The following is a 22,086-nucleotide window of genomic DNA, read 5'->3' on the forward strand; positions in this document are numbered from 1 at the left end:
GATGCTGGACAAACCATTTGCCATCTCGAAGACTTAATTTTCTCCTCTGGATGAGAGTTCAGAATGGCATGAGGACAGAATCTTGGGAAACCTACAACCACAGGATGCTAGATCCAGAGCTGGAACACAACCTTACAAGTCATCTAGTCCAACAAACTCATTTTAGAGATAACGAATCTGGTAGACAGAGAGGTTAATGACAACCTATGCAGTAAGCAACGGGGTTAGGATTTGAATACAAGTCTCTTGCTTCAAAAGTCCCAGTCTTTGATGTCTAAAGTTCCTTGCGGTCCTGACATTCAGTTCCGTGAAGTGAGTGACGCAGCAGGAGCTGGATGGAATTCAGGGAATGGACTGCTGCTAAACCAGGACTCTGTCCACCGCATCTCACTCCCTCTGAGAAAAGGAAAGTAGCTTCTTCCTGAGGGACAAAGGCAGAAAGACGAGGGGTAAAGATGGAAAGGAAAACAGAATAATGTATTTCGAGCTTAAGGTACCTAAAGCAAAAAGGAAGAGGGAAAAGGAGGGGGTTCCCAACAGCTTTTGGTAGGGAGGCTTGGACAGCGACCTGAACAGGTGCCTCAGCCTCCCACTCTCCATCTCCTGGCAACACCCAGTTGCCAAGGGCAACAGTAGGGACACAATGACCCAGGCAGAAGTCCAAGCCACCCCTGCCTTTTGCACTACGACTCAGACCAGAACCAGCCATGGCCCAGAGACCCCTCACCATCTCAGCCGCTGAAAAATTCAATTTCGTTGCACAAGATGAGATCTGGTAATTGCGGAGCCGCGGGACCTCAGCTGACTGCCTCTAATCGCTGCTCCAGCCCGCTGCTCCTGCTCCACCTTCTTTCTCTCCTCTTCCTTCTCAAACCTACTCCTCAGCTCCGAAATACACTCACTGCCCACAACCTGAGACTCCTAGAAAGCAGCCCGAGAATTGATGAGCACCCACCCCCGGAACTAATATTACTCTGTCTATGGCCCCTTGATCAAATATGCCATAGCCCTTCCAGATGCTATTTCCCAATCCTCCATTCCGTACACATAACATAACATCAGAATTCTTTATTCTAGAATCCTCAAACCGTCCCATCCTACTCCTAACCCCTTAATCCTTCAATCTCTAATTTCCAGCCATTGACTCACCTATCTTTTGTTTCCCTAAACTCTAGTGCCCCAATCTCTAATCCTTCATTTCATATTAATCTCTACAATTTCCCATCCCCCTAATCCCTAAAATCCATGGTTTAACCCTTCTTTCTCTCAATTCTAAATTTTCACTCTTAAAAATCCAAACCACATTCCCTAATCCCTATACCTCCTTTCTTTAATCCTTCAAACCCTTATTCCCCAATTCCCAAATCCTTGAATTTTACTTCAGGATCCATTTTAGATTCTAGCCTTATCTAGGAGATATAAAAGAAGCTAAAGGTAGGCATAAAGGAATGTAGTTGAAAAACTGTCCCCAGAGAATTATTTCTGGAATGATAGGACTAACCTCTAAACTGCCACCAAAATGCTTTCCCTAGTAATTTTACTTCTTACTGCTTCTGAACGTTATGAAAAATTACACTCTGGTAGTGGAATGTGCTGGACAAACTTTGTCCCTGGTTGATTGTGGCATTTGTTTGTTTTGTCTTTGTTTTTATTGTAATCAAAAATGGATTCAATAATTGTGACTTAGCCTAATTTAAAAACTATGTTCTTTTGGAGTAAGATTCGGGGATTACCACTATTTCCAGTTCTCTGATGAATTTTAATAATGGTTAAACTTAATAGGATAAAGTTTCCAGATGTGTGATAGTCCCAACATTCATTTTCAAATAAAATATTCAAAAATTACTATGGCTTTTTGGCAGTAGCCACAAGTTTATGAATGTCCAAAAACTTTTGGGACTTCTTTTCTCATATATTTCACCATTAAGAAATTTTTGTCCACCTGCAGCAATTTTCTCTTTTTGTTTTTCCATACTATTCAGGGTTAAAGATAATACAAGCTAATGAGAGTTGATTAGTAAGAAAAATACATTGATTACAAGAGCAGTGCATTTGGGGGAAGAATGGTAACTTAGGGAAAGTACATCACCCCAGTAGCCAACTTTCTGGTCATTTACATATGGCTAGTCTTCTCCAAAGACCAACACAATCCATTACCTTCCACATTCTAAACTTCTTCATTTCAGTTTAACCTGACACAGGTAGCACTGTGCTGGCTGCAAAGAAGATCAAAATTTTGAAACATGAAATGTATCATTACCAAAAATTCATAAGATAGTCTTCCAAAAAGAAGTGAAAGAAACTATGAAAGAGATGCATTTTCTCTGAAAGTAATGCAGAGAAGAAAAGTTAACAGGAAAATAGAAGTCCCATTTTAAGCAAAAACTCTGGCTATTTGCTTGGTTTTATCAAATCATTACTTATATCTCTAGTTCAGAATTTCAAATGGTCCTCTGATCTCTTGGGTAATTTTTATTTTAGTCTTGTTCAGTGAGGTTCTTGTTTAGGCAACATTCTTATGACTGCTATGATATGCATGGCAGAAATTTGGAAGACTAAATTTCAATGTGTTCAGAGAAAGGGTAAGTAAGATCCCATGAACTAAAATTCTACAGGGGAAGTCAACCATAGTGGAAAAAGAAACTATAAAGAATGAGACTCTTAAGGCATAAAAATAATTCCACTGAGGTTTAAAAAGGGATGTTGTCCAGAGAGATTATTGTGAATGCACAAGGAAGGTATTGTCCAGCTTAGAATATGAAAAAAGACAACACAGAAGACAGAAGTTAGGATAGGTAATAAAAGCTGAACACAAGTCTTACAAGAATAATGTCAGGAGCACTAATACTCAGAATAAATTGAGTTTGGCAAGGAATGCTAAGGGGAAAAGAGGAAAATTTTAAGCAACACTGAGGCTAGAGGGCATAGATAGGACAGTTGATAACTAACAGAGAGAATGCCCATGAGAAGGAATGTAAAAGAAATACCAAAACATATTATTAAAACTTTCATATCTAAGATAACTAAGGAGACAAGGAGATAGTAAAAGAGCATCCAGGCATCCTTGACGAATCCAAGTCACCATGCCCAGATGAACAATAGTCTAAGATGATGAAAACTATGGCAGATGAAAAGGCATATGCTGTGTTAGAGATTTCTGAAAGATCATAAGGAATAAGACAGAAATCAGAGAAGGATAAAAAATTCGACCACCGGTGGAAAACTTTGTTCCTAGAGAAATTCTAGAACAAATTTATAAAGGATGGTTAATGAATATCTTGAAAAAGAAGCAGTAATCACAAAGAGTCACTCCAACTTTATTAGGAAATAGTAATGATAGAGCAATCTCATTTTCTTTTTGGACAAAGTTATTTCTGAATTGGACAAAAGGATATATTGAATTCTTATTCATTTTGCAAGTGACACAAAACTAGAAGAAATGGCTTATCCTTTGGATAGCAAAGGCAAAAAACTTTACAACAATCTTGAGAGAGGATAAAACCTGAACCAAACTTAGAAAGATGAAACTTAGTAAGGACAAATGAAAAATCTTCAACTTGTTTCCTTTCTCTTTTAAAATTACTTTTGCAGTTATAACAAGTAGGGGGGGGTGTCTAGCTTGCAGTTCCTCTGGGGAAAAAAAAGAACTGACATATTTAATGGAAGGCAACTGAGTATAAATCAATGGGCTAAGGTGACAGCCAAAATCAAAACTAAATGTTATCTTAAACTGCATTAAAAGAGAGGTCTCATTCATAGGACCAGGAAAGTAAGGGTCCTGCTATGGAGTCAGACCCTATGTAGAGTATTGTGTTTAGTTCTGGGGATTCTATTTTAGAAGTGACATTGATAAGCTAAAGAATATTCAGAGAAAGGGCACCAGGATCAATTAACCAAAAAAAATTTTTTTAATGTTATCTATGGGCCAGGCATTGGGGATTCAAAGACAAAAATGAAAGGGTCTTTTCCCTCAAAGAGCTCACATTCTCTTAAGGAAGACAACATGTAGTCATATAAGTACATATATAGAAAAATATTTTATATATTATGTTTCATATAATATGTATTTGTACAAATATATTTTATAAAATATGTGTACTTAAAACATAGGTTGCATTGTATATGTTAGATACATGTGGACATAATTACATACATGCATATATAAGACGCATACAAAGGGAGTATGTTAAGGGAGAAGATACTAGCAACTGTGGGCTCAGAAAAAGCCTCATGTAGAAGATAGTGTTTGAGTTGTATTTTTGAGGACAGTAAGAATTCTAAAGATCCTTTCAATCATGGGGGACAATTTATGCAAAGAATAGAGTGCTGTATGGAAGGAACAGCCAAGCAACCCAGTTTGACTGCAATATAGGGTATATAAAGAGTAATAAGCCTAGAAAGACAGTAGGAGCAAGACTGTAAAGGGCTTTACATGTCAAACAATGTTGTTTGTCTTTGATCCTAGAGGCAATAGAGAGATTTGACTTTATTGAGCAGGGGAATAACATGGTCGGACTTATTCTTAAAGATGGAGAAGGGAGAAACTTGAGGGAGGGAAAACTATTAGGAGGTTACTGCAATAGTCTAAACAACAAGTGATAAAGACCTATGTCAAGATGGTAATTCTGTAAATAGTAAAAAGTGGACAGATGTGAAAGCTTATGTGGGAAAAAGTGCAGAATTTGGCAAATGATGATTGGATATGGTGAGAAAAATTTGAAGTCAAAAATTATTCAGGCTGTAAATCCTAGTATCTGTAAGAAGAATGGCACTCTCATTAACAATAGAGAAATTAGGAGAAGGAATAGAAAGGGGGGGAAGATTATGAATTTTGTTCTAACAAGTTCTAAGATGTCAAGTTAACATCCAATAAAAAATGCCCAATAGGCAATTGGTAATTTGTAACTAGAGCTCAGGAGAAAGCCTAAGCCTGGATGATAATTCAGGGCTATGTGGACTAGTGAGATAGCTAAAGTGAATAAGGGAAAGAGAAGTGGCCCCAGGACTGAACTGGGAATGCACTTGCAGTTAAGGGATATGATGTAAATGTTGTTCAGCAAAGGAAATTGATATAGTGTGATCAGCCAAAGGGGTAGAACCAAAGGACAGCAATGTCATGAAATCCTAGAGAGTATCAAGAAGGAGAAGTATAATCACCAAAAGTGAAATGCTGCAAGAGAGGTCACAAGTGAGGAGAATTGAGGAAAGGATTGGAGGAGTTCAAGGCTTTGACATTTGAGTCTAAGTTGAAAAAACAAAGGCTATTTCTCCTGGAGAAAAGAATATTGGGGGGGGGGGAAGTGTGGAGGGGAATGCAAGCAAAATAGCTATTGAGTATTTCAAGCAAAGGCTTGATGACCAATGGTTGGGTAAATTGTAAAATTATATAAAGAGTCTCCTAATTGGACTCTGCCTCAGGTCTCTTTTCCAATACATCCTTCCCAGAGCTGCCATGTTGATATTCTTAAAACACAGGTTTAACCATGTCACTCTATTTAGCAAACTTCAGTGACACCTCATTTTTAATCAATCAATCAATCAGTAAACATTTAGTTTATTAAATGTTTAAAAAACATTTATTAAATGCCAACCATGTGCTAGACCCTGTCCTAATTACTAAGAATCCAAAAACAGGCAAAAGTCCTCTAAAAGCTTACAATCTAATGGGGAAGAGATCAAGCAAACAAATATTTACAAGGCAAGCTATATACAGGATAACTAGGAAATAATTAACACTAAGCAAGAGAGATTGGGGAAGGTTTCCTGTATCAGGTAGAATTTTAGCTTGAACTTAAGGAAGCCAGGGAGGTCAGTAGTCAGAGAAGAGTCAGCATTCCAGGCATGGGATTCAGCCACAGAAAAATTTGAAATGGAGAAGAAATACAAATTGCTTTGCTTAGCAATCAGTGATTTTCAAAATCTGCCTCCAGTCTACCTTTCCAAATTTATTATTCAATACTTTGGAATATTTTATAATCCTTCCACAGGACATTCTCTTTCCCATCTCTGGGCCTAGTCTAGGATGCCTCCCATGCCTGCAATGCACTTCCTCCTGACCTTTTAAAATATCTAGTTGTTTCCTTTAAAGTTTAGCTAAAGTTCTATTTTCTCCCTGAATCCTTTCCTGGTGCCCTCTTCTTACCTCCAAATGTTCATAAGTCCTCCAAAAATTTTTTCCTAATGTTTCTTTTATAAATATTTTGTATAATTTTTTTTCTCTCCCAATTGTAAGTTTTGTCTTGATATTCCAGAGAACAAGCATGGTACCTGTAACATGGTAGGCATTTAATAAATGCTACCTGATTGATAGACTTTGTGACTGAATTTTCCTGGAAAGCTAGGTAGTTCAGTGAATACAATACCAGGCCTGAAGTCAGGAAGATTCATTCTGCTGTGCAAATCACTTAATCTTGTTTATCTCAGTTTCCTCATCTGTAAAATAAGCTAGAGAAGGAAACGACAAACCACCCAGTATCTTTGCCAAGAAAATGGGGTCACAAAGAGTTGGACACCACTGGACAACAACAAAATTTTCCTGCATCTCCTCCTGACCTTAGCTGTCTGGAGAACAGTTCTCCCCTTCATCTGAGAGTGACTAAATTCTCAGAGCAGCAGCCAAAGTTTAGGGCCAGCTAGTTAGCCTTCAGCAGGCATTTCAGGGCCAGTATTCCTACCTAAGGTGCTAAGGGGGAAAGGGGGAGATATAGTGGAGAGACAGAAATAAGATCAATGGGGCATAAAAGAAAATATAGCTGGGTTAGGACTAGGGAGTCCTAACAGCAAATAACTTCCAAAAATGGACAGAGACAGGCCTGATGGCCTAGGTTTTAGTTTTAGATTTTTCTCTGTATTGAGAAGATAAACGACACTTTATACTAATCAATCAATTAACAAGTATTTATGAAACACCTACTATGTGCATAGGCACTACTAGGTACTGAGGATACAAGTAAAAAGAATGAAACAATCCTTAATCATAAGGAGTTTATTTTCTAATACTATGAATATGAGTACACGTAATATATATAGGATAAATATAAATTGAATTTATACAAATTTATGCCTAGTGAGATATAAAATAGTTTGAAAGGAGAGAGACTGAGATACATTGAAGTATAATAGGAGAAGACCCAAACAGAATCCTTCCCCACTTCATGTTTTATGGAGGTTATTATGGATAATAATAGTTATTCACAGTTAAACAAATATTCAAGTCCTGCCCGCACACACATTTCCCCAAGGCATTCTTTACCAACAGACTAATAATAATAAATCAAATATCAAAGCCTTTAATTAGGACAAAATAGCAAAATAAATCACATAAAAATTGATTACTAGACTTTCTACATCCTGCTTCCTTGCACAGAGTGGCTAGGTGGTATAGTGATTAGAGAGCTAGGTCTGGAGTCAAGAAGAACTGAATTCAGTCTGACCCTGAACAAGTCAATTAACCTGTTTGCCTTAGTTTTTTCAGTTGTAAGATGGGGATAATAATAGAGCTTACTTTACAAAGTTGTTGTGAAGATAAATGGGATATTTGTAGAGCTCTTGGCACAATGCCTGGCATGTAGTAGGTACCATATAAATGCTAGTAATCATTATTATTTTATATTACAAGAGGCTATATTATCCCACAGAATTCCATGCCAACAATATAAAGGAAATGTTCATCAGACAGTACACACTTCCATTGCATGCTAACTGGAGCAATCTCTTTTCAGTTCTTTTATATATCAGATAAAAGGGCTATCACAGGATGTAATGAGTTTCCCATCACTGGAGGTATTCAAGCAGAGGCAAGATGACCATTTTTCCATAAATTCTGTAGAAAGGATTTTTACTTAGGTAGGTTTTGGATATATGATGTCCCTTCTAGCTCTGAAGCTCTGTGAAATTTTTGAAAGATAAAGTAAAATATATCCATTTACTTTATTTCTCAATTGGTATATATTAAAAGTTTGCCTCACATTTAAACTTTAGCTCCAATAACTAAGACTTGCTAGATTTAGTAGTTCTAAACTATGCCTACATTTTTTATAATAAAAAGAAAGTATTCTGAATGAAAAAAACAATAGTTCTATTACAAGCCCTAATGAGTAGTCCCTGGATTCAGTTCTAGGCAAACTTTGACAGGAAAACACTGACAAATGTCTGAGAGTAGATAATCAGGATAATGAAAGAATCTCATACAAGGATCAAAAAAAATAATGGTGGCATTTACCCCAGAAAAGCCTCAGTATAGAATCATGGTCTTCAGATATTTGAAGAAAAGTTGTGAGAGATTTTTTTTTTAAACTTGGCTCTGAAGAACAATTCCAAGATGGTGGAAGCTTCAGTAACAGAAATTTGACTCATGTAAGGTAAAATTTTCTGACAATAAAGACTATCCAAGAGTATAGTACAATGCCTCAGGAGGTAGTATTCTATTCTTTATTCAAGCCAAGGCTGAATAACTATCTGTTGAAGTTACTGTTGAGCTGATGATACATCAGGTCTTGGATATTCTCTTTCCCTTGGGTTTCATGACTCTCTTCTCTCTTGGTTGACCTACGACCTGTCTAGTCACTCCTTGGCAGTTTCTTTTGCTAGTTCAACATCTAAATCTCATCCTGTGTGTCCCCTAAAATTCTCTTTTATGTCCTCTTCTCTTTATTCTGTATATAACTTCTCTCAAAGATCTGATCAACTCCCCCAGATTCAAGTATAATCTTTAGAGTGATGACTCCCAGATCTGTTTCTCTCCTAAGCTCAAGTAACAAATCACAAACTGCCTATTGGATAGTCATTAGATTTCTTATAGACATTTCAGATTCAACATATCCAAACAGAGCTCATTATCTTTTCCCAATTACCCACCTTCCTGCTAATTTCCCAATGTCTGTTGAGGGTACCACCATCCTTCTGTATATCCAGATTGACAACCTCAAAGTCATTTTAGCCTTTTCATTTTCCCTCACTCCCCATATCCAGTCAATTACCAAGTTGGGTTGATTTTTCCTACTGTCCTGTCTCAGACCATAATCTCTTCTTTTCAAGATAATGGAAATCCCATTCTTTTTGGTTTTTCTGCCTCTCCCATCTCCGACCTATCCTGTGCAGAAATGCCAAAGCAATATTCCTAAAGCAGAGAGGTCTCTGTTTCACTTTGCTGACCAAAATATTCTAGTGGCCCTCACAATATGACTCCAGACTACCATTCCAGGTCTATTATACATTGCTTTTTTTTTAGATATCATGATCCAAGAAAACTGATTGGCCTGTTCCCTATATTTAACATTCTATCTCCTATCTCCTCCATGCTTTTATAATGTGCTTCCTTTTTACTCTACTCTGTCTTAAAATCCCTGGGTTCTTTAAAGCTTGCTTCAAGTGCTATCATATATTTGATGCCTTTCTTAATTCTCTCAGAGGCTAATTCCCCCTGAAATAATTTTCATGTATATATTTGTATTTACCTATGATTACGGCTTCTAGCAATAGAATGTAAGCTTCTTGAGAACAGGCAGTATTTTACTTTTGTGTTTGTATTTCTAGCATCTAGCATACTGCCTACCAATAGTAGGCACTTTCTAAAGTTTTTATTCATTCAAATGAATGAATAAAAGAAGGGAGGGGGGGCTATACAAGGTACTTTCTGGGGTCCCTTCTAACTCTGAAATCCTGCCATTCTGTAATCATCACCATGTAATTAGAGAGAGAAAAGTGCTATGACTGGAGTCAAGAAGACTTGAATTCAAATTTAGCCTCAGATACCCACTGTGTCATTCTGGATACTTAATCTCTGTCTGTCTCAGTTGCCTTGACTACAAAATGGTTATTATAATTGTATTTCCCTCCCAGGGTTGTTATAAGGATTAAATGAGATAAAGTTTATGAAGCATTTAGCACAGCGCCTGGCATAAGGCATGCACTTAATAAATGCTTGTTTCCTTCCTTTTGTCTTGCTAATACTAGCCCAGGTTCATTAGGTCACTTTAACTGTCTAACTTGGGAAATTAATAACACAGTGCAAATTAATAATGTAAGTCTGTGATGACACAACTTCATACGTTTGATTATTTGTTAATATAGCTCTGAAAATTTGCTTTCATAACTCTGAGATTATTACTTTTAGGAAATGTCGCCTTAAAGCTGAAGCCGAAGCACGACATAATTGGGCTAAGAAGTGGGGATTTTTAACACTCACTATGGAGGAGGTAATAGTTTATTTTAAAAGGCACATGGCTATGAAATGTACAATGTACAAGGATGAAATTGTGATATATCAGCTACTGACCCAAATGAAGATAATCTGTTAGTCCTTCAATTTTCATTGTTGTTATCAACAAAATAGCCAGTGTCAGGCAAAACTAAGTCAGATATCATTTCTTTTTTTGGGGGGAGGGGGCAACAAAATGAGGTTTTTATAAAAACAAATATTTAGAAACTAGAATTTCCCATTAATTCTTTTAGAGGATTATTTTTACCTTCAGTGATATTCTAGAAATCAATATAGAAAAATCTGCTTCACAGAAAATAAGCCAGCCTCCACCATGCTAATTATTTGGTGCAGATGTTCTATGAGGTGAGGTTAACAATACTAGAAATATTTCACTGGAAATAGCAGTGAACTAATAACAATGCATTGAGGTCAGAGGGTCTGAATTCAAATCCCTGTTCTTTTACTTATCACTTATATGACTTTGGGAAATTAATTTCAATTCTCCTATCCTCAATTTCTTCATTTATAAATGGCAATGATATTCCCTAAGGTCCCTTACACTTCTGAAATTAGAAGTACACTTCAGTTTCCATTTCTAAAATGTGGGTATTGAATTAGAAGCTCCTTTCCACTATTTAATCTTGATAATAAAGTGCTTTACAAAACTTAACATTCTAGGGAAGCAATAGAGTATAATGGAAAACATATGAAAAACAAATTGGATTTGGAATTAGAGAAGCTGAGTTCCAATCCCCTCTCTGTCATTTATTTCCCTTGTGTTTATAATTTCCTTTCTCTGGGCCTCAATTTCTCCATTTGTAAAATGAAAAGGTTGAACCTAAGTTCTTTTCTTATACTGAATCTATGATTATAAAAATATGAGTTATCATCATTACTATATTTGTAATTGTCCAAATTTGTAATAATTTTCTCAAAATTTGGCCTAAAAGTGAGCCACAACTGTGTTCTGTGTTTACAATGCAGCCTATTTTTTTTCTTTCAGTCATATTTCACTTGAAGGGAATAGCCTACATTTGGATAAGCTAATATGATAATTTTCATCTTAGTGAAGATGATTAATTCTCTATGGTTCTATTACCCAGAAAGAGTATCCAGAGGCAGTCTATATGCAGGGGCATGCTAGAGCCAGCTCTTAACAGCCAGAGCCAATTGATAAAACTTTCAAAGTTTTGAGTATGAATGCTTGCACCTCAGAAACTAACAAATGATTTGTTGTTTTGTTGATTGGCTAGATTTAAGAAAGTGAAGGAGAAAATGTTAATGATGCAGATTAAATTTAAAAGTCTCATATATTTTTTGAGAGCAAGTTATTAAGTATTTACCACTTCTTATGGCAATGTATTCATGCAAATTAGGAATTCAATGGAACCTAACCAATCTGAGAGAAAATAGACAGATCATTTTGAATTGGCAAAAAGTCTGAATTATATTTAAAAATGACTTCAGTTTATAACAATCCAGATCCCTTCAGCAACTCAAATTGGGCTAAGAAAGTGTTAATAAAGGCTAGGACCCTAACTTTAACAATAATTGTTTACATCTCTATTGTGATTTAGAATGTACACAGTAATTTCTTGAAAGCTATCTTGTTAGGGCAGTCAATGAATTGCCATTTTACAGCTGGAAACTGAACTTTAAAGAGATGCCAATTAAGACGTTAGGCAAATCTCTCAGTCTTTATGAGCTTCTTTTCCCTCATCTGTAAAAATGACATCTATGCCATCCAAACATCCTTCTAGCACTAAATTTATGATCTTTTAATCCTCTACAGAATAACTTCTCCAAAGTTACATTACTAAGGAATTCTAGACACCAAATTTGAGTAAGTTGGTCATTAAACATTTATTAAATACCTACTATGTGACAGGAACATGAAAAATGCAAAGGTTAGTCCCTACTCTCAAGGAGTTCACAAGTCTAATGGCTGAGACAACATTCAAACTCATGACCCCTTAGTTCCTGCCTTTTCCACTACAGACCAAATATTGTTAGAGTGTTTTTTCTTTGTTTTTTTGTTTGTTTGTTTGTTTGTTTGTTTTTTGTTTTGCTTTTGCTGAGGCAATTGGGGTTAAGTGATTTGCCCAGGGTCACATAGCTAGGAAATGTTAAGTATCTGAGGTCAGATTTGAACTCAGGTCCTCCAGACTACAGGGCTGGTGCTCTATCCACTGTTCCACGTAGCTGCCCCTGTTATAGTGTTTGAAAAATGAATTTGTCTTCTTTGGGGTAAACATTACTACTACCACAAATCTTGTATGATTTCCCTATGCTTTTGACAAACTTTTCATAGATAACACAAATTTAAAACATTTTAAGTTAGGAAGGGGGTGCAGTTAGATAGTGCAATGGATAGAACATCTGCCCTGAAGTCAGGAGGACTTGAGTTCAAATCTAGTCTCAGATACTTAATACAGGGAAGTCATTTAATGCAAATAACCTCACAAAAAAAATAAAATATCACTTTCTTCAGTTAATTGGAGACTGGCAATTAACCCTACAAGCTTTGGAGGAGATTTAAAGTGGTTTGGGTTTCTCATAAATACACCCTCCAAATTTTTTTTAAATTCCATTGAAATCAGTATCAGTTTGTGGCTGACTCTATAGTCCAAGAGTCTTGATGCAGACCTAGCTTATAATTAGTTCAAAGACCATTTTACAAAGAGTTTAATACAGTAAAAGATGACCCATTTGCCATTTAAAAAGTAAGTCGAAGTGGTCCACACAAGCAATTACTCCCAAGTTCCATGAGTATTAGTATGATAACTACTATAGAATCCAAATATTTGAAATTTGGTACAGCAGAGCATATTCTACTTCTGCCCTTGGAAAGTGCATATATTCGTAATGCCAACGTTTAGACTGCAGTCTTAAGAAACTGGGCAAATTTTCAGGTATGAAGTCATTAGCTCTAAGTTTAGTTTGGGGAATCAAGCTAGGAACAGGTTGGACAGCTTTTGGGGGAAAATAATCATGCTGAATTCAAATATTTTTTGGTGACCTAGACATTCTGTTTCAGTTGCTGAGGAGAGAAGGGGAAGTACCTAAGCCTCCTAAGCCCAAGATAGAACTTCCAGGACATTTACGCATCCGGCCTGTGACACCAGTGGAAGAATATATTAAGGTTAGAAAATGGAATTTTCAATACTGTTTTCATAAATAAAAAATGAACCACAATGGAAATCATGTTCATTCTGGATGCAAAAATAAAAATTCAGAGGCCAGAAAGAATACACAATTGCACTAAATCTTAATTTAGAACTATAGAAATATCCCTTTCTAGTTTGGGGGATGTTGAAGGATGTGCTGTGTTGTATATCAGACTCACTACATATTGGTACTAGAAGGGTCTTTAGAATATAGGACATAAGATGTTAACTAGAAGGGACCTTTGAATACATAAACAGAATGTCAGGCTATCAAGGAGTCAATATGTGCCAAGCACTGTGCTAAGTACAATGAAAGGACGGAGTCCTTATTCTCAAAGATCTCACAATCTAGTGAAGGAGAAAATATGTAAATAACTATGTAAAAAAACAAACTACATACACAATACATTAGAAATAATCCACAGATGGAAGATATTGGATTTAAGAGGAACTAGGAAAGGTTTTTCCCGTGGATGGGATTTTACCTGAGATTTGAGGGGAGCCAGAAAGTAGAGATAAGGAAGCATGGAGACAGCCAGTAAAAATGCCTAGACTAAATTTGCTTATTTGTAACTTCAATCCATTGTTTTTAGATCTTCTTTTTCTTACCAAGGAGAATAAGCCTAATCTCTCTTTCAAATGGCAGACATTCTAATGCTTGAAGATAGTTAACATGTCCTCCCTCCCTTTCCCCTACAAGTACTATCTACTTTAAACTAAATATATCTAATTACTTCAATTAGTCTTCATATGGAAAAAAATCATAGGGCTCTTCACCATTCAGGTCTCTCTTTTCTATACCTTCCTAAAATGTAGTGTGCAGAATTGAACATGTTACTCCAGATGCCAGACAATCAAAATAGAGTAGAGGAAGACTATCATCTTCCTAGTCCTGGAGATGTAATTCCTCTCTTAACAAAGCCTGGAATTGCATTAGCTTTTCTTGGCTACTCTAGCATATTGTTGACATGTTGAGTTTGTAGTACATTGAGAGCCTACTTCCCAAGATCTTTTGTAGACAAACTGACATTTTAGACATATCTCCACCCTCTTGTGGTTGTGGAAATGAGTTTTTGAACCCCAACTGTAACACTTTATGTTTATCTCCCTGCTCACTTTGATTTAATTTAATTCTAGCCTTTTTGAAATAGAGTCCTTTTAATATCTTTGTGCCATCTAGAAATTTGATCAGAATGCCATCTATGTCTTTATCCACATCATTAATACAAATGAATACATAGTTTTATATACAATTTTCTTTCCTATTATAACCTAGCTATAATTTACATGGATCTATAAAGTTTACAAAGCACTTTATGAATATTATTTCATTTAATATTCACAATCCTTCTATAAGGTAGGTTATATTATTTTCCCAATTTTACAGATGAGGGAACTGAAGATGACAGGCTAAGTGATTTTCTCAAAGCCACATAAGTCTGAAGCAGAATTTGAACTCGGGTCTTCCTGATTTTTAAGTTCAGCATTCTATCCACTGCATAGCTATTCTTTGAACATTGAAGTATTCATATTTGTGAACTTTTATCATGTCATAATAAAAAATTTTAATTTGAACATTTGGGGGGGGAGAAGACTAATAATAGATCAAATAGATCTAATAAAAGATCAAATCATATCTTTAGGGCATTCCAGTATAGACCTCCTTTTATGTTAAAGGGGAACCATTTTGAGTCAAATATTCAAATAGTTCCATATTTACCTAATTATATTATCATTTAGCCCACCTCTTTCTTCCTGCTCATAAAAATAATAATTTGTCAAAATATTTGCTAAAATCTAGATAAATTATATAGTATTCTCCTCATTTTCTAATCTAACAATCCTGACCCCTCAGAAATTTCAAACAATGTAGTCTATAATCTCTGTGCTTTCCTCAAGCTCATCTAGTTACATAATGGCAAAATCAGAACTAGAACTCAGTTCTCCTCTTTACCTGGTAGACATTTTATATTGTCTAGTAAATAGCCACACTTTCCTGTGACTCTTTCTCAAAAATGATGTCATCACTTAAGGACAGGAAAAAAAAATTTTTTAAGTGAATAAACTGAAACGTCTCCCTCACATCACTGTTTCTTTTTTAACCCTATTTCCCACTATAACTAAGTAAGTTCCTTTCTCCACCTGGATCTGGTACCTCCCAGGGTCATTCCATGCTCCTTTCTTCTTCCATGCCTTCTCTCATCTGAAATATTTATCTTTCTTCTTTCCTCTATCCAAATCCTACTAATCTTTCTAAATCCAGCTCAAGTCCAGCTTGCATTATGATGATGATAATGATAAGATGATTACTCAATAAATGAAAATTTATTAAGTGCTACTAAGCACTGGGGTTACAAAAAAGAGGCAAGAAAAATTTTCTGTCCTTAAGAAGCTTACACTCCAATGGCAGGGGAGACAAATGCAAACAAATATGTACAAATAAGCTATATATCAAATAAACAGGAAAGAATTAACAGAAGAAAAACACTAGAACTAAGAGAGGCTAGAGAAGATTTCCTATAGATGATGATGATGATGAAAATAATAATTAATACATATTTTAATTTTTCAAAGTGCTTTAAGAAATATCAACAAAAAATAAGATTACTATTAGCTATTGTTTTCTAGAGCTCCAGACACTGGCAACAGATGGAAGATTTTCTCCATATAAAGCTTCAGAGAGCACAATTGTTGTTCCCTGAGGGGTAAGAAATGGAAAATTGGGAGGAATAGTGAGTGCTACTTTTAATTCTGAGTCTGGAGTAAATTGACTATACTTTAAAAAAAAAAAAAAAGCAAGCAAAAAACACTAGTGCGTAATGGGAAGCAGCGTGATAGAAGGGAAAAAGGGATGGATTTGGAATCAGGAAAACCTGAATTGAAATCCTACCTCAGGCATTTATTAATGTTGTGACCTTAGTCCAATCATCCTAGTCCGATCATTTTACCTTTCAGGTCTCAATTTCTTCATCTATAAAATGGGGAGAGGAGAAAGATTAAACTCAGTGACTTTCTGGAGTCTCTTTAACCTCTAAACCTATAATGATGTAGTCATTAAAATTAGAATCATCATAATTATTAGTTGTTTATTTGACTTCCTTATATGCAAAGCATTAAGTATCTTTGATAAGACTTAGTTCCTGATCTCAGTTTTTACAGCTAAGCATAGTAATGAAAGGCACATGAGTATGTTAAAATTAAAATTTGCTAAGTGCCTGGGAGAGGTATAAACAATACAAGATAAAAAATTGAAAGAAAGAGAGATCATCTAGGGGGCAAAAAGATAGGGAGAAATTGGGAAAGTTTCATAGAAAAAAGATAGACCCTCTTGCCACCATAAGTCTCTTAGAATTGGAAAGATTTCAGCGACAGAGATGGAAGAATCTGATATGGGAGATAAAGTAAATAAAGGTATGGAAGTGGGAGAAGTTCAAGAAAATGTCTGATTTGGCAAAAACATAGAGGACATGAATGGGAGTGGTGGAAGATAAGGCTAGAAAAAAAGATAGATTAGAAGCAAATTGTAGAAGATTCTGAATGTCAGACTAAATTTAAATGATGAGAATGATCATTATGATTTACAATCACAGACCATTAGAGTTGGAAGGGAACCTTGGAGATTATTGAGTATATTCTCCTCATTCCATAAGTGATTAATCAGAGGAACAAAAAAGCAGAATGATTTCCCCAAACTTACTCAACAAATTGTTGCTGGAGCCAGAAATCTTACCCAGGTTTTCTGAATGCTCAAGTGAATACTATCATTCTCTTGTACTGGCTCTAGGCAAACTGCTGAAGTCAGTTATGATGAAATAATAACAGTTAACCTACAATGTGTCAGACACTGTAACGTGGTGGTGGTGGTAGTGTTTTGCAAATGTTATCTCATGTGATTCTCACAACAATCCTGAGAGGTAAGGTGCTATTATTATCACCATTTTTACAGTTGAGGAAACATAAGCAAATCTAGATTGTACTTGCCCAAATCATATACAATATCGGTATGATTTGGTCAAGTCACGATCTAGATTTACCTCTGTTTCCTCAATTGTAAAAATGATATTGTGTCTGAAGAGGTATTTGAACTGATGTCTTCTTGACTCAAAACCCAGTGCTCTATCCGCTGCTTCATCTACCAATATGATGATAGAATGATAACTCCTTGAGGGCAGACATCATTCCAATTTGTCTTTATATCCCTATGCTTAGCACAGTGCCTGACATACAGTAGGTATTTACTAAATTCATATTGATTGATTGAGAGGGGAAGAAGAGGAGGAAGAAGAGGGAAAAGGTACTTGAAGATAGTAGCTGTTTTTGCATTTCTTTGTTTAAACACTTTGCAAAGTGCTTGGTACATAGGCAGCATTTAATAAATGCATGATTTCACACACACACACACACACACACACATACATATAAAGAGGAACCTTCCCTTTTAATGACTTTAATTTCTCTCCCCTCTATTGCTAAGAGTGTCTGGTCTTCCAAGACACTATCACATTTTCTAGTGTGCCCTTGTTTTATGTTTCCAGGTTCAGAACCATCAGTTAGAACTCTGTAGGATATGTATTGGATACCCAGAAAAATGCCAAAGGGGGGGGGGGAAGTGACTATTAATTCTCTTCACATCTGTGGGTAAAAATGACACTGTCTGCTTTTCCTGTTAGCAATGGATCATCAGACTGTATCCTTTCCACTGAGGTGGATTAGATTTAATCCCCCCTCCTACTCATTCCTTTCTGGAGTCTGGCTCCCGGTGGCTTCGGCACAGAGAAGCATCGGTTTCCCCATTCTGCTGCTCAGTGGGTGGCACTTGTGACCGCCATAATTATCTTTTCAAAGGAAGGGGCTCCACCTAAGTATCACAAACAGTTTCCAGCCTTGGCTGGAGAACAAAGAAGAATAGTCCTGGCAAGAGAACAAACCGAAACATTGTTTTCTCTGTGTGTGTTTCTCTATTGAGTAAGTCCCCAGATGTGAAAGCCATATAGCAAAGAACTGTTTTCCTGTAGACCAGGCATTCCAGCCAAACTCAGTCCAGCTCCACCAAGAGAGCAAGGCTGTTTCTTTTTGGCCCAGAGCTGAATATATACATATGTATGAATATACATATAGATACATATATTTATTTACACACATACACAATGAAATAAGTTAGTTCCTTTGCCATCTTTCTGGTTGAACACAGAATTAAAAGGTACAATTTAAAGTGCTGGTTACAAGAATCCCCCAGGATGGGTGGGGTTTCTTTAAAAGCTATTTGGCCTTAAAACTAATTTCTCTTTCTAAGCAACTCTGGCTCCTTGAGCATCTCTTTGACTTCTTTCTTTTTCTGTGGATTTTCTTAGTGATTAATTTTAGTGCTTGATAGAGAAAAATCTATTAAAGGGCAGCTTTTTCTTTTCTCTGCAGCAGTTTAAAGCAACCTAGACAGCTAAAGGGGTTATTATAGGCAGAGATGGAAAATAAGAAGATAAGGATAAGTTCAGTAATCCATAATATATTAAACACCCTTGTCTCTCACTTAACTCAGCTAGATCTAATATTCCTAGTCTCTGTTTTTGTCTAAATCACCTTGTAATAGCAGAACAGATGATTATGTAAAATTACAGTCACAAAAAAACCTTTCTAAACATTTACCATCATTTTCCAAAATGCTCAAATCTGTTGATTGAACTGACAAATTGAACTGTGTTCTTTCATTCCAGAAATGATGCTATTTTCTTTGTTTTAATTAGATTCCGTTTCTTTTATTCCATGTGGTCTAGACAATGAAGTACTTTTTTTGTTTGGTGTGTGTGTGTGTGTGTGTGTGTGTGTGTGTGTGTGTGTGTCTGCACTAGAGCCTTTTTAATCAAAATAGGAAGGTTTTGTACAGCCAGAATGTCATCTGACATGATTGCAATAGATTTTATAAAGGGCAGCTTGGACACAAAAATGTCAAACATTTTAGGCCAGATTCTTCTTTGTTAATCAAGCTATTTTACTAAAAATAAAAATTAAGGACATTAGCAATTCTATGATAAATGATGTTTAATTGATCTAATTGATTTTTCAAGAATGATGAAGGCACTAATCTTAATACGCATTTTTAAAATTCATATTGTTGTTTCCTCTGTGAATATTCTTCCTTAATGGGTCAGTGTGGTGATGGAGTGTTTCTGGGGAGTCCGAAGCTATGGCAGGGATACCGTGGGACACAAATCATCTCTATCCTTACAGGCTAAAAAGGATTCGGGGAACACTGATGGCACTAATGCTTATATATGTCTACTATCACAGAACCTTAACTTTCTGAGTCTCAATTTCCTCATCTAAAATTAGATATAATGATATTTACTCTGCCTTCCCCACAAGGTTCTGAAGAATTCAAGAGATCTGGGATCTAATCTCTAGTCTGTGGCTAGTTTATCCTGTGATCTTAAGTAATTCATTTCCCTTCTTTGATCCTCAGTTTATTCACATGTAAATTGAGGCAACTGGACCAGCTTGATTCTTAAGATACCTTCCAGTTTTGATAATCCATGTTCTAGGGCCAATCAAGTGAATCCAAGAGAGATTCAGAACCTCTCTAGTGTAGGCCACAAGGTAATTCACACCATTTATATAAAACTCATTCTGTGTCAGGCACTATGCAAAGTGCATTCCAATTATTATTTCATTTGGTCTTTACAATGGCCTTGGAGGAAGGCAGTTGCTATTATTAATTACATTTTATAAAAGAGAAACTGAGGAAAACAGAGATGAGGGACTTATTGTAAGTCATACAGCTAGTAAACTGTCAGGCTGGATTTGAACCAATTCAATGCTTTGGCCAATGTTATGATCTCTAAGACCATATAATTTATTAAGGCATGAACGGGCTATGATTTGTATTAGTGGAGGAACATACCCAAATCAATAAGATATTAGGGTCATTGTGTTACTGTTTAAAAAATTAATTCCTTATCTACAAGTCTTCAGAATGTCATTTAAAGCCATTCACAATATGATCCCTTCCTAATTTCAAGTCTCTTTGTTTTTTACCTCTTTACACACACTTGATAGTTTAATCATACTGATTTATGAACTGTACCTCTCATACAAGACTCTATCTTCCTGCCTTTACATGGATTTTTGCCTATTCTTGGTTTGTTCTTATTATTCACTTCCATGTCTTAGAATTCCTGGCTTCCTTCAAGACTGAGCTTAAATATCCCTTCTTTAGGAAACTTTCCCCAATTCTCCCAGTTGCTAGAGCCTTCCCCTCGGTTATCTTCTACCTATATTGTACTACATGTTACACATATTTATTTATACAAAGGCTTCGCTCAGAATGCCCTTTTGAGGGCAGATGTGTGTATGTCTGTAAACTTTTTGGAATTCAGATAGGTCACATTCATTTCAAGAATCCAGGTAGATTTATTTAAAGAAGTATCTTGCTTTATTGATTTTATTCTTTATGGTCAAAATGTGCTTGTGTATGTATACAAATACATACATATATGTATGTGTGTATTTACACATATATGTATATACAGATATGTGCATATACATACATATACATGTGGAAGGATGTAGATATGGTTGTATATACACATTCACAGAGACAGAGAACCTTTTCTTTATGTCCTCTAGTAATTAGCAGAATACTGGCATACTATAAGCCCTTAATAAACATATTGATATTAGATTGTATGTTCTTTGAGAATAGAGCTTATTTTGTACCTTTCTTTGTATTTCCAGTAGCTAGCACAGAATATGTATGTAGGAGCTCTTCCGTAAATGTTTGCTAAATTAAATATGAATTTATTAGGAAGATAACTTACAATATTGTCTTTTTCTCCATTTCAGGTCTACCCATCACCACCAGTTCCTCAAACTACTCAGGGTTTTATTGGTTGGAGATCCACAGTTCCTGGTCTAGAACTTGAGAAAAACTACAAGATTTTAAGCTGTAAAGGCATCTTTGCCAAACAACTTCAATGGCCTGAGTCAGGAATCTACTGAAGCCAAGGGAATGATGTAGGCTTGTGTCTCCTCAAAGGACATGGGAAACCTGATCATTTTAAGACTAACAAAAACTTAAAATAACTATGTGAGTTGGTAAAAAAAAAAACAAAACAGAACAAAACAAAAAACAAAAACAAAACCAAACAATATGATGACTTAGCACAAACTCAAAAAAAAAAAAATCTGACAAAAAAAAATTGTAAACTTTTTGGAATTCAGATAGGTCACATTCACTTCAAAAATCGAGGTAGATTTATTTTATTTAACTAAGCATCTTGGTTTTAATTGATTTTATTATTTACGGTCAAAATGCCTATACATGCAGAATCTTTTTCTAATGTATATTCTTTATGAAATTGTGAGTATTTATATGGATATTATGTTATCATATTATGAATATTATTATGTGGGTTAATGCCATGGGTATATATATGTATATGTACAATATATACATATATATATTCCTTCCACATCATTGGGGTTATGAACCCACTGCCCCCAAGGAGTTAAATTTTTTGGCCCTCCCTTCATACCAGAGAAGAAGTCTAAATTTATTAAAAGATAAAATATATTAATTTTATACCACACTATACATATATTTCCTGCATTTCTGAGCTTCTAAATTTTTTCTTTGTTGTCTCTTTGCTTTCATATATTGTCTGTAACTTCCACAAAACTCTCCCAAAAATTCCCATTTGATTTGTTATGCTGACTCACAATATA

The 22,086-nt window shown here is 35.7% G+C and overlaps 1 protein-coding gene across 1 annotated transcript; it reads left to right on the top strand.

The window, feature by feature from the left end:
* The first annotated feature begins 661 nt into the window (after window positions 1–661).
* C2H20orf85 (chromosome 2 C20orf85 homolog) lies at window positions 662–21,469 on the top strand. Its single transcript, XM_003757662.4, has 4 exons — window positions 662–775; window positions 10,115–10,196; window positions 13,239–13,343; window positions 21,205–21,469. The coding sequence occupies exons 1-4, from the start codon at window positions 708–710 to the stop codon at window positions 21,358–21,360; spliced, it is 411 nt and encodes a 136-aa protein (XP_003757710.1). The 5' UTR covers window positions 662–707; the 3' UTR covers window positions 21,361–21,469.
* Window positions 21,470–22,086: the final 617 nt, after the last annotated feature.

Source organism: Sarcophilus harrisii, chromosome 2 (genome assembly GCF_902635505.1).
Source record: "Sarcophilus harrisii chromosome 2, mSarHar1.11, whole genome shotgun sequence".
In the NCBI taxonomy this organism is placed as follows: Eukaryota; Metazoa; Chordata; class Mammalia; order Dasyuromorphia; family Dasyuridae; genus Sarcophilus; species Sarcophilus harrisii.